Here is a 17079-nt window from a genome sequence, read left to right on the forward strand (position 1 = left end):
GGGACTCATTGCATGCAGGACATGTATTTTGTATGTCGGGGTTCAGTCGGGATAAGTAGGAGTTTAAGCTGCTACAATATCCAGATCGAAGTTGCACAAGGGTCACTCTGGTTTCACGCGACTCGAGCTCTTCGTCTGCTAAAGATGGTGGTTTGGTTCCAAGGACGCCATTCACTGGAAGGGAGTCAAGGAAGGTGTTAATAGCTCCACTGTGAATGGCGTTTAGAGCGTGTCTAAAACTGTCTGCGTCCGCAGTCTGGTCGGTGTATTGTTCAAGTTCGTCAACGTGCTGTAGGAATTATATCTTGATGCTCACATTTAAAGTAAATTTCGAGCAAAATAATAAAAAGAAATTCTACTATCGATAGACGAAATATTTTCTAAATACAAAAACATATTTTTCGGTACAAAAATAAAACTTGAGTTTAATTGAACTTGAAGTGTCAAAATATGAAACACTTGCAATGTGTAAAAGATTTAACGCGCTCAATGAGATAACAAAAGCGGTTATAAATATGCTAGGCACTTCTAAAATCTAAGCGGTCCGTTTACGATTATGGTAGCTCATGAAAATAAAAAATATTTATTTATTCTCTTCTTAGCACAAATCTATACACAAATAAGCGTATTTTATTATGCTCGTCATATGCTGCCATAATAAGTACTTAAATGTACTCAAGTAACAAAGTTAGTAAAAGTTGGTGCACATATTTACACACACACTGCTTTTGAATAAAATCAAAATAAACAGAAAACGTCACAATTACGTAAATACTCAACAAAAAAACAAATAAAAATATTTCGCGCAATACGTCAACACTGCCAAAATGCTCATGCAAATAACAATAAAAATAACAATTTTTGTTTATGTTCCTTATGTTATGTCATACCCCTCGCCGGTGAGCGCACAACACGCTTGTATATGCCATTGATGCTTCTTAATCGAGGTTAAGTCCAATTGACGTGAAATTTCCGCAGCCGACATAGCACCCTTGAGATCCTGCACGATAGTTAATACAATTTATTATAAATATTTATAAATCATTTTAAATGTTTATGTATATAAAAAATTGTTAAAGTGTTGACAAACCTGTTTATTCGCATAAACTAATAGACTGGCTTTGCACAGATCTTCATGCTGCAGCATGCGATACAGTTCGTCGCGTGTAACAGCCAAACGCTCGCGATCCGTCGAATCGATGACCATAATAATAAACTGTCGAATAAAGAAAGCGGATATGCCGTTGAATAACCTTTTTTTTTTTATTCTTTATATAAAAAATTTTACCTCTGTGTTTGTGTAATAAGTGCTCCAGGCGGCGCGCAAACTCTGCTGTCCGCCCAAATCCCACACCAGAAAGTGTATGTTCCGCCACACCACCTCCTCCACGTTGGAACCAATTGTGGGGCTGGTGTGTACGACTTCATTCATGAGGAATTGATAGAGTATTGTAGTTTTGCCGGCATTATCTAAGCCAACCATTACTAATTTGTGCTCTGTGAATAAAAAAAAGAAGTTGAAAAATACATAAATTATTTGCAATAACAAATAATAATAATTTATAACACTTTTTTATTTTTATTTTATTTTTATTTTGTTTTTTTATTTTTTTTATTTTATTTTATTTTATTTTCTTTAATTTTATTTTATTTTATTTTATTTTATTTTATTTTATTTTATTTTATTTTATTTTATTTTATTTTATTTTATTTTATTTTATTTTATTTTATTTTATTTTATTTTATTTTATTTTATTTTATTTTATTTTATTTTATTTTATTTTATTTTATTTTCTTTAATTTTATTTTATTTTATTTTATTTTATTTTATTTTATTTTATTTTATTTTATTTTATTTTATTTTATTTTATTTTATTTTATTTTATTTTATTTTATTTTATTTTATTTTATTTTATTTTATTTTATTTTATTTTATTTATTTTATTTTATTTGTTTTTTTTGCAATGCCATACTACCACAATTCATTCTCATTGTGTTTTCATGAAATTTAGTTTTTGTTCTATATTTAAACAACTTCTAAATATATTGAAGTAACAAACGACAACATGTTGCTATGAAGTTTGATTATTATCAATATTTCGCGCACACCCTTTCATAAACACATTGCACTACAGTAATTACCATGTTTTGCTTTCTTCGCGATATCGGGCAATTTGCTGTGTTGCTAATTGTCTATCTTATCAATAACAGTGCAGTAAAGGTGTAATTTTTATCACAAGATTTTGCATGTTTTCTTACAAAGAGTACTTGTTATTATTTGCATTAGAAGTTAATACAAAAATTTCCTATATTTACTTTGATAATTTCTAAAGCTTAGAAAATACTTAAAATTGAATCAAATAATAAACAAAAGAAAACGAATAAGCATTGTGGAATTAAGTCTAAAAAGATGTGTTATTAATTAAGCGCTTTTACATGTCTATAATTGTCAGGTTATTGCTCATAAGTATTTTTAAACAATAAAAGTGTTTCAGGGGTTTCTGACAGTGAATATCCTTCAATCAATGTTGTCTAAACACACTACTAATTGAACAATTAACAGCATTTCAGCAATTTTATTTAATTGAGAGCAAATTGATGTAAAACATTTCATAACAAGTAAGGAAGGGCTAAGTTCGGGTGTAACCGAACATTTTATACTCTCGCAATTTATTTATTTAACTTTATTTATATTATATAATACCGGCTATAACCGGCTAAACGGTTGCAACGCCAATCACATACAATACACAATTTGACCTACATATTCGTCATATATATTGTATAAAGTCCATTGAAAGTTGGAAACCATAATATTAGGTTAGAAGCACCGAGGTCCTCATGTTCGATATATGGGGCCTTGAAAAGCTATGGTCCGATTTCGGCGATTTTTAAAAATGGGCTGCCACACTATAAATACAGTATTTGTGCAAAGTTTTGCACCGATATCTTCACTAGTGCTTACTTTATATATTGTAAAGTAAACGATTCAGATCATCTTCTAAGTTCTGGTATATGAGAAGTAGGCGTGGTTGTGAAGCGATTTGGCCAATTTTCACAACATATTATTGGGAGGTAAAGAAACTATTACAAACCAAGTTTCATTGAAATCGGTCGAGTAGTTCCTAAGATATGGTTTTTGACCCATAAGTGGCCGACGCCACGCCCATTTTCCATTTTGTAAAAAAATCTGAGTGCAGCTTCCATCTGCCATTTCTTATGTGAAATTTAGTGTTTCTGACGTTTTTCGTTAGTCATTTTCAACCTAACCTTTGTATGGGAGGTGGGCATGGTTATTATCCGATTTCTTTAATTTTTGGACTGTATTAAGAAGTGGCTAAAAAAACGACTGCAGAAAGTTTGGTTTATATAGCTTCATTGGTTTGCGAGATATATATAAATAACCGATTTGGGGGCGGGACCACGCCCACTTCCCAAAAACATTACATCCAAATATGCCCCTTCCTGGTGCGATCCTTTATTCCAAATTTTACTACTATAACTTTATTTATGGCTTACTTATGACACTTTAATTGAGTTAATTATAAAATCGTCATGCATTGCTATCTAGATCTAAATCAAGATTTTTAGTTAAATCCGTTTGAATAGAGCGACCAACTGAATTAAAAGCAATAATTATTCTTAATTTTGCACACTGTGCAGCCATTAACTAATTGCACAATTAGTATTTACTTTATTTATTTGTTATTGATAGTAAACTGATGTAAATATATTTATATCAAAATGTTTAGGTAGCTTTCAATTACTAATTTGTTAGACTAAATTCAATAAATTTAAACACCAAACTCATTGAGTCCATTTAATTATTTTAGCTAATTTTTCAATAAGCAAGGTTTAATACACTTGAAAGAGTATTAATTGATTAAATTAAGATGTTTCCCATAATATTTTCAAGTGAATCCGTCTTAAGATATAAATGGTAAAGTAATCAGGTATGCTTCAAACGAATATTGTCGTTAAATGCCATCGTTGACGTTATTTTTTTTAAATTTATTTATATATTTTTCCATAAGACATTTTTAAAGAGAAATATGAATGATTGATTTCTTTCTTGATATAGATATCAGTAAAAACAAAAGCGTTGTAAAAGAAGTCGAATATATCTCTTCATATAGTTAGAGAGGTCTGTAACGTGTCCAAATCCAAATCAGAGACAACAAATATTGAATAAATATTACTAATCTAGTGGAGGAAGAAATTTAAATATAAATCTATTAATCATTTTTATTATTTATACAGCTTTATTGATTTATCAAGTCAACGGCTTCAGCATTTGGGGGCTACACATTACGTTAATCTGGAAGAGATTTCGTTGGTGAAGCCACAAAGCCTTTTGAAATTCGCAACAAGCGCTGGCACCCTAAAGGATGACTACTCCTCATTAACTAAGTGACGGCACTTCAACTGGTATCACAAAGGACCAAAACTGGTCTATGTGTGGCGTTGTAGCCTGCCAGAGTAACCTAACCTAACCTATTTGTTACACTTTATTAGCTTGTTTTGACATTTTTAGATTATCCTTAATGATTAGTAAATTCTCCTTAGAGAAACTCCTCTGAAAAAATCTGAAATTTTATTGGTTTTTTGCTAATAAAGGCCGGGCTTTGCTATTATTGTAATTTTTATTTCATGTTAATTTTATTCAGAACCAAAAAGATTTAGAAAACGTCTTCCTGATGTCATTTGGGCCTCTGATTGATCATCTAAACCTCTATTAACAAGGTATAGGGCACATAATAAATTCGATTTTCTAAAGTATTGCTCAATTGAACAGTCGGTAGTTCATTACCGAAACAAAATTGATTCGATCCACATAACTGTGAAATTTAGTATTAGAATATTCCCCTATTAATTTAAAAGTTTGTATGTATGTATAAATGATAATATAACAAAAAGCAGAAGTGAGTCTATTGAGTAGTACATAGGAAATAAAAACAAATTATGTATTATCAAAAAAAGATGTGCAAATATGTTGAAGTGCTTCTGACCTCTGAACGCCACAGTAGCGATAAAATATGCATTCAAGTGTAGTCCCTTGAGATTCTAATGCACAAATATGTAGTTCTTCACTACTATATGAACTGTGAACAACACATTCATTTAAATGAGATACAAAAGCCGACAACCATGTGGGTAAAAGTGCGTTCCATTAAAACAGCTCAAATGGGAATTGAAGTGTAGCGGCAGACAGACAGTGTAATAGACAAATCGACAAAGCGAGAATTTGTCACTCATCAACGCCATGCGAGCGAGCACGCAGTTAAAAAGTTTGTCAACAAGCACTTATGCTTGTCCTCTGCTCAAAAAGTACCCAAAATTCTTGCGTGATTTTTTCATTTATAAAACAGTTATAGTTAATTTTTGACTTTTAGTATAACTTGAAAGACTTAATTGATCTAGTCTAGATTAACAGATACTAAAAAATCAAAATTTCGGTAATGTATGTAAGAAGAATAGATTTCGATACTATAATATTCTAAAAATGTCTAGATTTTAAATCTACCTGTCATATACAATCATAAAACACTTACGAAACAGCTCGAGTTGTCACGTGGAACTATAGTGACCCTTGCACAACTTCGATCTAGGTATTGTAGCAGGTTAAACTCCTATTTATCTAGCCTAAACCCCGAAACAAAATACATGTCCTGCATGCAAAGAGTCCCCGCATCATATTAGTCACCTCTCACCTTGCTCAACGAACCCAACTCATCTAGCACCCCTTTTTCCTATCGAAACAGCACGCTTCCTGGGCCTCCCTTAGATGACCTCACGACAACTAGGCTTATACTTTCCGTTTCAGCAAGGTTAAAGCAATAACTTAAGAAACAACATTATTTCTTTTCTTCCAGTGTCACTGAATACCCAACAAACAAACATACCATAAAAACAGTAAGTAAATATGTATCTTCAAAATAGCTCAAGTGGTGTTTGTTTATACGAAAATTTCCTGGCACTTATTGCACAGAAGCTACGCGCATACAAATATGGAATTCAATTGGTTAAAGATTGCATGGCGCTCACAATTAGCGCATTGAATGAATTAACCTACGCACCAAGCTCTGTGTCAAGAGTTACAGTAATCGCCGGCGCTGTCGGCATTAACAATGACGCGTTGCTTCCATTGTAAGCCTTACAGCAATTAAAGCTTAGTGTTGATACACATTTTTGTGGTTTCAAAAGTTGACTATTTGCATTCAAGTGTAGCAATATAATTGTGCCACAATGTGATCATACCATATGTACGGGTGTATGTAGGCGTGACTGTTATGTATGTAATGTTGTCTATTAGTTTGGAAATTCATGGGTTTATGACTCCCCTTACTATTTTAATAATTTTTAAGAGGTCGGTAGGCATTGCCACTTATTTAATTGCCTTCAGATAAAATAAATAATCGTCTGTGATTCACTATTGCTTTACGTTTCAACTTTATTCGATAATGAAATTACTTCTGTAAGCTACAAAAAAAATATTTGAGTTAAATTTATTATTTATTATCTTTAAAGAGGTATAGCTTTCCTTACATTACACTATCTAAATATTTGTGGGTATATCAGTAAACTTTATACCAGTTTATACCAATTATGTCAGCGATTCACCACTCTGCAAGAGAAATTTAGATTACATTTTCTAGCTACCTTTGACCCATTGGTTTATTCGATTCGCCACTTTACAAGTTTAGCAGAAACGAAAACAGCGTTTGTCGATAAACAATTCACGATAAGTTCGGCCCAAATCCGTCAAGGTTAGATACACTACCACACTATTATCACAACTTATTGCATATACTCTGTGATGACACAATCCATTGGGACATATTATGCGAGCGGCATTTAATTACTACATATATATACAGTCACAACAATAATCAGCTGCACTTATATATACTCATATCTACTCACAAACTATATAACTAATTTTGTAACTGGCAACATCAAATTGGCAAAACCACATTAACACAAATTCACATACTAAATATAACGTTTGGTATATTTACTACACGAAAAAAGCGGGCAATCATTGTCACTGTCAATGAACCGCATGAAGGAAAGCGCTGATCCAACAAAAATGAAAAACAAATGAAGAAATGTCAATAATGGCAGTGAATGGAGTTATGTAGTCAGCTTTCAAATTGAATGCCATTGCCAAAAAAGCAAAGTAAGTTCGTGCGGAACCGCGCTTTAGATGATCGTACATCTGATGTTGTCTCGGAAATTAGTCATGTTTATTGAGTAAAGTAAAAGATCTTAGGTTAAAGACAAGTTACTTAATTACCTAATAGTTGCAGTGTTTCTCATATATTCGTATAAGATTCAAGATTATAAATATGAACTGTTTCCAGTACGATTTGAACCGATTTTAACATATTTTGGAAAGCATACCAGTACCTTCTATACTTAACTACGACATCTTTCTCAACGCTTGAGATATTTATTGTAAAAGGAAGAAAACTCGACTCAACATTACGTTAAAACTCGTAATATATTTTTCGAGGAATCAGCCCAAGTTTAATAGTACCTTTATACCAAGTAAATCCACACATAGTAGGTTTGTAATAAAAACTAATTAATTTCCGTATAATCCCAAAGTGAGGAATACAATTTACTCAAATAGAACTACTAATGTTCGACGAAAATGGTAATTGTCTCTAAAGTGGTAATAATGATTCCTACGGGAAATAGTTTGTAAACTGCTGAGCTGTTTAGCTGTTGAGCTCACAAGATAGGTCACCCGTGTTCCTATTATACCAAGCTGGAAACGAGCCGGGCTCCGTTGTCCTCTTGCGTTTTAGCGCCGGATCAATGGAGTTAGGTAAATGTTTGTTAACAACCAGAACCTGCTTGGTTGCGAAATCCCTTTGGCCCAGTCTGGGACGCTAGAGATCCGCTGAGATACTTCACCTTGCCGCAATAGTGTGAATACTCACTGTACACTGCGGAAAAAGCATCCATGCGATGATATTTGGTATTTTGTCGGACGCAAACTGTCATAGCTATATGGAGAAAAGCGAGGTGGAAACATGATATAATTTCCTCCTACACATTCCAGCGATCGCGTCCAGCAACTGAGATTGAAACAAGTCGGTAGTTATATCTTTGGCTAACCAAGCGAATTGACTGGAATGACCAAGAGCCGCCTCATACAATTTGTAAGAGGCCCTAAGAGCTTCTGCATAATGGTCATATCTTATAAAAGTAACATCTTCGCGATCCATGCTTATGAATCCTTTAGACATCACAATGGACCGGCTTAGCTGTACCTTAATGTTCCTCTGAACATAACCTATAACTTTGTTAAATTGAATGAAATAAAATCTGAGTATTAATAAAAAGTAAAAAAAAGATCTAAAATTTTTTGAAAGAGGTTGCCAAATAAGCTTAATACACAAACCATTCATACCAAGCAAAATAATGAAAAAACTACTTTTTAATACCAAAGAAATAAAATTTCTTTAAATTTTCGCAATATATTATTTCCCATTGAGTAGAAAAAATTAAAAATATTTCTCAGTGTATTTCTAACAATAATAAAACTTAAGTTAAAAAATTTACTGCGAAATTCTCTTTATTATGGAAATAATTTCTTTCATTGTGCATTTTTACTATTTATTCGAATTTTTCATTTACACTAACAGCGAGTAAATTTTTTATTTAAATAAGCAATTAACAACATTGTAGAAAAAACTTTAAGATTTTTTTTGCAATTATTGAGCTTTCTAATGCGTGCTCAGCAGGCAGAAATATGTGAATGAAAACGTATTTTTTTTAGATAGGAAAACAGCTGTTAATGACTAGATAGAGGGAATAAAAAATAGTGCGCGACTAAACATATGTGAGTAAAACAGAAGCAAAAACTATGAAAAAATAAATAAAACATGAAAAAACAGAGTAAAGAGGAAATAAAATTTGAATTGATACGGAATAAAATAAATATAATCAACTTGTTTTGCTTGCTGTTTCATTTTGTTATTTTAAAACACATTTGAAATTGAGTTCAATATAACTTCCTTAAACTTCACCTCGAATTTTAGCGCAGCATTTTTTGTTATTAATATTTTTAACATTTTACACACGCTTTGTATTACTATTTGCGTGTGAAAAGTAGCAAATATTTACCGAAAATATACAAAACGAAATGCTTTGAAACCTCAACAACATTTGGTTGTGGCTGTAACGAAATAGACCCCGGGCTTGGCGTTGCAATAAAGCTCGCTACGAATTTGTGATTTCCCCCTCAAGTATGAGTTCATGCACTAAATTTCGCGATTAACGCATAACATTCGAAACCTGTTTAAAGCATAACGCAAAAAAAAAACAAAACAATACAAAAATAAACTACAAACAGTTAGCTTTGTTGCTGTGTGAAACTAAAAAATTTAGGGGAAATGGAGAGCAAAACAATGGAAATCAAAAATTTTACATGCTAACATTTTGGCGCTTCATTTAAAAGTTATATTTTACAACGCAATAATTATACAGCAAATATTTTAATTTAACAAATTTTAGTTAAAAGTTGGAGGTAATTCAACATTTACCCAGAAACCGGATTTTAACACCTGTCATTCCTCGAGAAATAGCAAAAACAAAGTTTGTTTGTGAAAAAGTACCAAATCGTGTATTGCTGTTTTCAATGAATGATGAATTCAGCAAAAATACAAACGAGCTGCAGGTTACAGTAATTATACATATATTAATTTATAATTTAATTATTTTCGAAAAGTGTCAACCCCAGGTGCCACGATTTAAAAGTGGTGATTTTTGCTTGGAGCGTCGTAGGCGTCCAAAAATGTTTAAACACGAGGAACTACAAGCATTACTCGATTAGGATTGTTATCAAACACAAGAACAGCTCGCAGTATCTTTGGGAGTCACCAAGTCATAATTTAACAACAGACGGATATATTTAGAAGCATGGAATTGGTCAGAAATGTCGCTTGAACTTTACAGAGGGAAGTCGTTGATTTTATTACGTTAGGGTAGGTTAGACTGTATGGCTGTTCCCCAGAGGAAATCACATATGGACTATGAAAGACAAAAGACTTTTGAAGCCAGGACCAACCCCTTGAAAAGGTATTCGCACCCTGAGCCGTGAGAGATTTATGAGACCGTTGTTTTTAAAAGTGAGATCCGAGAAATCTTTGTCTTCATTTCGTCAAGGTGGAACATTCCAGAAGAATGTGGTGAGATAATTTTACCTCCTCAGGCAGCATCTACAGCTAGCATTCGGTAAGATTTGTAACCAAAAATCAACAACTCTAAATGCAAAAAATCATATATGAAACCTGGCTAACCAGTCAAATCGCGAATATCCAGATGGGCGAAGATCATAATGCAATCTTCTAGAACAAACTCATCAAATATAAAACGTACGGAATTTACGACTAGACACGAGACAATAACTTTCCATCATTAAAATTATTGATCTTATGTTGCAAAAACGGTTCATATCAGAATGTATGTGATTGGCGTTGCAACCGTTTAGCCGGTTATAGCCGAATCGACGATAGTGCGCCACCTCTCTCTCTCCTTCGCAGTTCGGCGCCAGTTGGAGATCCCAAGTGTAACCAGGTCGCTCTCCACCTGGTCCCTCCAACGGAGTGGAGGCCTTCCCCTTCCTCGCCTTCCTCCGGCGGGTACTGCATCGAACACTTTCAGGGCTGGAGTGTTTTCGTCCATTCGGACAACATGACCTAGCCAGCGTAACCGCTGTCTTTTTATTCGCTAAACTATGTCAATGTCGTCGTATAACTCGTACAGCTCATCGTTCCATCGTCTGCGGTATTCGCCGTTGCCAATGTTCTGAGGACCATAAATCTTGCGCAAAATTTTCCTCTCGAAAACTCCTAGTGTCGTCTCATCTGATGTTGACATTGTCCAAGCTTCTGCACCGTAAAGCAGGACGGGAATGATAAGCGACTTGTAGAGCTTGATTTTGGTTTGTCGAGAGAGGACTTTATTGTTCAATTGCCAACTCAGTCCAAAGTAGCACCTGTTGGCAAGATTCTGCATTCTGCGCTGGATTTCGAGGCTGACATTGTTCGTGTTGTTGATGCTGGTTCCCAGGTATACGAAATTATCTACGACCTCGAAGTTATGACTGTCAACAGTGACGTGGGAGCCAAGACGCGAATGCGCCGACTGTTTGCTTGATGACAGGAGATATTTTGTCTTGTCCTCATTCACCTCCAGACCCATTCGGTTCGCCTCCTTATCCATGCGGGAAAAAGCAGAACAAACGGCGCGGTTGTTGCTTCCGATGATATCAATATCATCGGCGTACGCTAGGAGCTGTACACTCTTGTAGAAGATTGTACCTTCTCTATTCAGCTCTGCAGCTCTTATAATTTTTTCCAGCATCAGGTTAAAGAAGTCGCACGATAGTGAGTCACCTTGTCTGAAACCTCGTTTGGTAGCGAACGGCTCGAAGAGGTCCTTCCCAATCATGACGGAGCTTTTGGTGTTGCTCAACGTCAATTTACACAGCCGTGTTAGTTTTGCGGGGATACCAAATTCAGACATCGCGGCATAAAGGCAGCTCCTTTTCGTGCTGTCGAAAGCAGCTTTAAAGTCGACAAAAAGGTGGTGTGTGTCGATCCTCTTTTCACGGGTCTTCTCCAAAATTTGGCGCATGGTGAATATCTGGTCAGTTGTCGATTTTCCAGGTCTAAAGCCACACTGATAAGGTCCAATCAGTTTGTTAACTGTGGGCTTTAGTCTTTCACACAGTACGCTCGATAGAACCTTGTATGCGATATTTAGGAGGCTGATCCCACGGTAATTGGCGCAGATTTTGGGATCTCCCTTTTTATGGATTGGGCAGAGCACACTAAGATTCCAATCGTCAGGCATGCTTTCTTCCGACCATATTCTGCAAAGAAGCTGCTGCATTCACCTTATCAGTTCTTCGCCGCCGTATTTGAATAGTTCTGCCGGTAATCTATCTGCCCCCGCTGCTTTGTTGTTCTTCAAGCTGGTAATTGCTATTCGAATTTCTTCATGGTCGGGAACATCAGTTCCATCGTCATCGATTGGGGGATCGGGTTCGCCATCTCCTGGTGTTGTACTTTCACTGCCATTGAGCACTGCCATTAATCCCAGTATGCTCTGGACATCCGTTACCAGATTACCTCCTCGGTCCCTACATGATAATGCTCCGGTCTTGAAACCTTCTGTAAATCGCCTCATCTTTTCATAAAATTTTCGAGCATTACCCATGTCGGCCAGCTTTTCAAGCTTTTCATACTCACGTATTTCGGCCTCTTTCTTTTTACGTCTGCAAATGCGTCTCGCTTCCCTCTTCAACTCTCGGTATCTATCCCATCCCGCACGTGTTGCGGTCGTTTGCAACGTTGCGAGATAGGCAGTCTGTTTTCTCTCCGCTGCGAGACGGCACTCCTCATCGTACCAGCTTGTTTTTTGTCGTTGCCGAAAACCAATTGTTCACATCAGAATAGGGTATAAGAAATTGGCAAGATTCATTCTTGGCCGCTATCTTTTAGAAATTCACAAATTTACAGAAAGATGGGAAAATATTATAGCTTCAGATGTGCAATACTTTCAAACCCATGAATAGAGTTGTAGACCAAACACGAACATCAAACTGTAGTCAAATTAATTGAATCGACTGTACGATATCAAAGTTATTCATAACGATAATAATTGTATGCGAATCACGTAGGTTATTGTAATTTAATATAATTAATCTATTGAGTAAAATTAGCTTACACTATTATTTTAATCCCAAGAGGTCTTGGACTAGAATATACTTGTATCAGGGCTGTCTCATGCTTAAAAAATTTAATTTTGGCAGTAAATTCCACATTGAATATCGAAAGATTGGTGCTAACAAAAGATATTTGAGACATTTTAAGGGCTTTGAACGGTAGAGAATATTAGAGAATATTTTGCGCTCAAAAAGCCTTTTTAGCTATTTGAAAAACTTCAAATGCGTTAAATTATGTTTGGAATAAGATTTGAAAGATAAAACCAGAGTCCTACAATTTGATCAACGTTTTTAAAAGCTGACATCTTATTATCATCATATTCCTGACATAGAATTCCATAACAAAAATTAATAATAAGCACAAATTCACGAATTTTTTCGTTTGGTTCACATGGATACCTCAAAATGCTTAACTGCAACAAGTGACGACAGCTGCGTAGCCAAACAAAAAGTAACGGAATCCGTAACCTGAAACCAAACGTGTCCTCGACCATGTTCAAGCTTTTGTAAGGTAAATCACAACAAAAACCCGGTATGTGAGAAAACAATAATGTTTGGCTTTGTTCACACACACCCATTTGCTATTACATACGGTGCAGGTTGTTCACCTAACTCACACGGTTTCCAGTTAGTAGTTGTAGAAAAAACAGACAGCAAAGCGCAAAGTACGACAGCTGTTGTGAAAAATTAACGGTATTAACATTGCAAAGTAATGCTTCAAAATGAAGTGGAAAATAAAAATGCGATAAGACAAGTGAATGAGAAACAAAACGAAAAACTCTGAAAGTGTGCAGCGACAGCAATCAAAACGTCCGCATTTCAAGAGGTTTAAAGGTTATCGCTGCTTGGAAAGTATAAACTTAGCAATCACCGCCTCACAAACATATAACTGTATATGTATGGATTTATACTTAGATTACCACAGAAGTACTAAATATAAATGAAAAAAATAAAATAATTTATATGTTCATATGTTTGTTCGTTTGAAAGCTAAGCTTTTCAAAGTGAAGAAGTTAAGAAAGTATAATGATTTATATTGATTTGATTTATATTACACAAGATGTTTTATGGACATATTTTTTAAGGTAATTGTATCTCCGTCTCTCTTTATTGACGACATCCCATCATAAATCAAGCGAATAAGTAGTAAAAATATACATACTTATGACACACTCACTTTTTGGGGGGACTGACTTTGTAGGGTTCTGACATATAAGGGAAGACATTACTTCGACGTCAAAGAAAGCTAAAGTCTGTATGGTTTCCTACACTCAATATGTTAAATTGTAATAGCTTCAACGACAAGTCTTAGAGGTCTAAAACAGAACAGGAAACAGAACATCTACGCCAACATACAGAAAATATCATACTATTCCCCCGAAGAAAAATTCGGAGAATGTCTCAAGACTGTTAATGATCACAAACATATGCACTTCAAGAATAACGAAATAATTTTTAAAACAAAAGCATGTATGTTATTTGCGGTATATCAAAACCGATAAATTATTGCACTCAGTACACATTTCACACTGTCTTCGCCGAATATATGTACGTGTTGCTCATGTGCAAAAGTGTTTATCTTGATAATTGTATCAGAGAAATGTTTGAAAATTGAGATCGTAAATTTTTCAATTATAACTTTATCATTTATATATTCTTTTTTACATATACAGTATGTCAAGAAACAGTTTACACATTGAAAATAAATACACTTTTTCACTTTCCGCAGCAAAATTTTTTACTTTTTACTTCAGTTCAACATATTTTTTGAATCAGGGATGGTTACTTACAGTATTTAAAGAGATGTAATGCAAAAAAAGCTGCGAAAGCAATGCAAAAACCAACCAAGAGCAATAAAAAACAAAAATCATTCAATTTTGTTAGTGTCAAGAAAAACTTTACACACTTCGATTATTTTACTTGTTAAGCACGTGTTATACAGTTAACCGTACTTCACCGTTACCTATTCTTCGCAAAGGCATTTACAATGAATTTGTCAATTAGTTGGTGATTAATTTTTGCTTTTTTCATATCTAAAGTACCCAATATTGTCTTATTAATATATTCCATGCAAAGGGTTTAGTTTAAAGAGGTCCAACTATTGCCCCATAATCCTCAATGGGGTAAAAACGTTTGAGATCTAACAGCAATGTTTTCTTTAACCCTCTAAATAGTGTATAATGGCTAAAATTTATCGGAAAATATGGAAATACAAGAACCAAAGCCAGAAAAAGGCCCTAAATTATAAATAAGTGGACATGTACAGTGCTTAATGTCTCGAAAACTTGAACTGAAACTTGAACTGAAACAGTGCTTAATGTCTCAAATATGTTGAACTGAAGTAAAAAGTAAAACATTTTGCTGCGGAAAGTGAAAAAGTGTATTTATACTTTTTCTTGACATACTGTAGATATATACAGTTATTGCCAACTTTTTTCGCTGCCTCTTATAATGAAAGAAAGTGATTTTCCCCAACATGTCATAGATGAAATATTAGACATTTTTGATTCGCCATTTTTCTACTCGCTATCATGGTATAAGTTAGCGAGTTGAAAACGATACAAGAGAGCATGCCATACATATATCTCATTAAAGTTATTTTTTAAGGGGGTCATCCCAAGTGACGGCTTGTTTTTTAGGGAATTTTTTAGACTTTTTTCTACGACCAGTTAATAGATAGAACTTTAAGTTTATTAAGCTAAAACAAGAAAAAAAGTTAACTTCGGCTGTACCGAAGCAGGGTATATTAGCTTCACAGGCGCATTTCTTTTAGTAACTATGGGTTTAAGCAAATCTAAAGACGTAAGAAAAAGTAAATAAAAAAAAGAAAACATTTAACTAATATAGTTTTATATAGTTAACCGATCTGAACAATTTCTTCGGAGATTATATTATTACCTTAAGCAGTTCCGGAGCTGTTGGAGCTTCTAACTGCTGTATCTTTAAAACGACTTCAAATTTCTACAAATCACTTTACTACTGTATTCTGGACATGTTACGAAGGCAATTAAAAAAAAAAATACATTTTTAAGCCCATAACATGGGATGGCCCGATTAATGGTTTAAATTGAAAATTGCTATCCAAAAGATAATACAAAGATTTGTTGTATTGAATTTAAAGACTTAATACATGAAATATAATGTAATTGTTTATATGAAATATGTATTTATGTGTCTGAACCCTGCTTGACAAAAAGGTGTTACTTAAATAACACCAATATCCAAAATAACTTGAAAACACATTGCATACGAATTCAACGAGTCATTTACAAATAATTCTATAATTAATTGTGTTTTAATAAAATTTACCGCAAATCAAATGACGTTCTCATATATATTCCCATCATATATATCCCCATTCCAAATGTTATTATTAGTTTATTCTAACGCAAAACAGACTTTTACACGTCATTCTAGAGCACAAAAGTCATTTTATAAAAATTATAACAAATAAATATAAATAATATATTTTTAAAAGCAAATGATTTCGCATATTTGTACTCGTCTGTAAGTGTATGAAATTGCGGTAATTGCCCTTTTGGCTCGCGTCAAACAAATGTGTCACATACGCCGCAATAAATGCCGAGGAACCCGCCCAAGGTCGATGAGTCAAGTTGAATCCGAACAAATGAGTTTCACAGCAAATTGAAGACATTGCGTATTTAGCGCATTACACACACACACATATATGTTTGAATGTATGTACAATACATTTAACGGTAAGCAATTTCTAGCTTTTCCTTCGAGTATATGCTAAAAATCGCAGACACGCCGAATAGCGGAGACAACGTAAAGTGGGTGGGTGGAAGAAGCGCACAATTGTGACGATGGCGCTTAGCAGTCAATTGCGAAGATACGACACACAAAAGACTTGTAGTCGTATGTAATATATGAACACACATATGTATGTAAGTGAAATAATTTATCATTTAGATTGAGTAGAATCGAGACGTGAAGGCCGACCGCAAATGATATTTATTCAATAGCGCTTTCTTTCTTCAGGTTGATATGCATGAGGAAGTGTTTATTTGCATTATTTGTATTGTATTTTCCCCCATTACATATTTAAATTAAATTGTGAAACTTTAAACACACGTTGTTATTAGAAATGTATGGCGAAACAAAGTGAAATTGTTAGAAATTATATTGAGAAGCCATAACGAGTACAGCTAATTTTAACAACGAATGAATTATAATAGTTGTAATGATAAAATATTCCACCATATCCGATCTTTAATTTCAGTTAAAAAATCACTACCATTCCTATATATTTTGCGACTGCTTAATATGGACTTGGACAATATGTGGATCCAACAGGATTGAAAACTAGGTTT

At 34.1% G+C, this 17079-nt stretch overlaps 1 protein-coding gene across 5 annotated transcripts in view; it reads right to left on the reverse strand.

The window, feature by feature from the left end:
- Positions 1–17079, reverse strand: part of LOC128922016 (ADP-ribosylation factor-like protein 5B) — a 137548-nt gene that overhangs the window by 2558 nt on the left and 117911 nt on the right. For all 5 annotated transcript variants that reach the window (XM_054231275.1, XM_054231274.1, XM_054231273.1 and 2 more), the window contains 3 exons: positions 1289–1497; positions 1091–1216; positions 891–1000 (listed from right to left, as the gene is read on the reverse strand). In XM_054231275.1, coding sequence (XP_054087250.1) covers positions 891–1000; positions 1091–1216; positions 1289–1483 — 431 coding nt within the window. In that variant the 5' untranslated portion in view covers positions 1484–1497. The remainder of the gene's footprint in view (positions 1–890; positions 1001–1090; positions 1217–1288; positions 1498–17079) is intronic.

This window comes from Zeugodacus cucurbitae, chromosome 5, assembly GCF_028554725.1.
Source record: "Zeugodacus cucurbitae isolate PBARC_wt_2022May chromosome 5, idZeuCucr1.2, whole genome shotgun sequence".
In the NCBI taxonomy this organism is placed as follows: Eukaryota; Metazoa; Arthropoda; class Insecta; order Diptera; family Tephritidae; genus Zeugodacus; species Zeugodacus cucurbitae.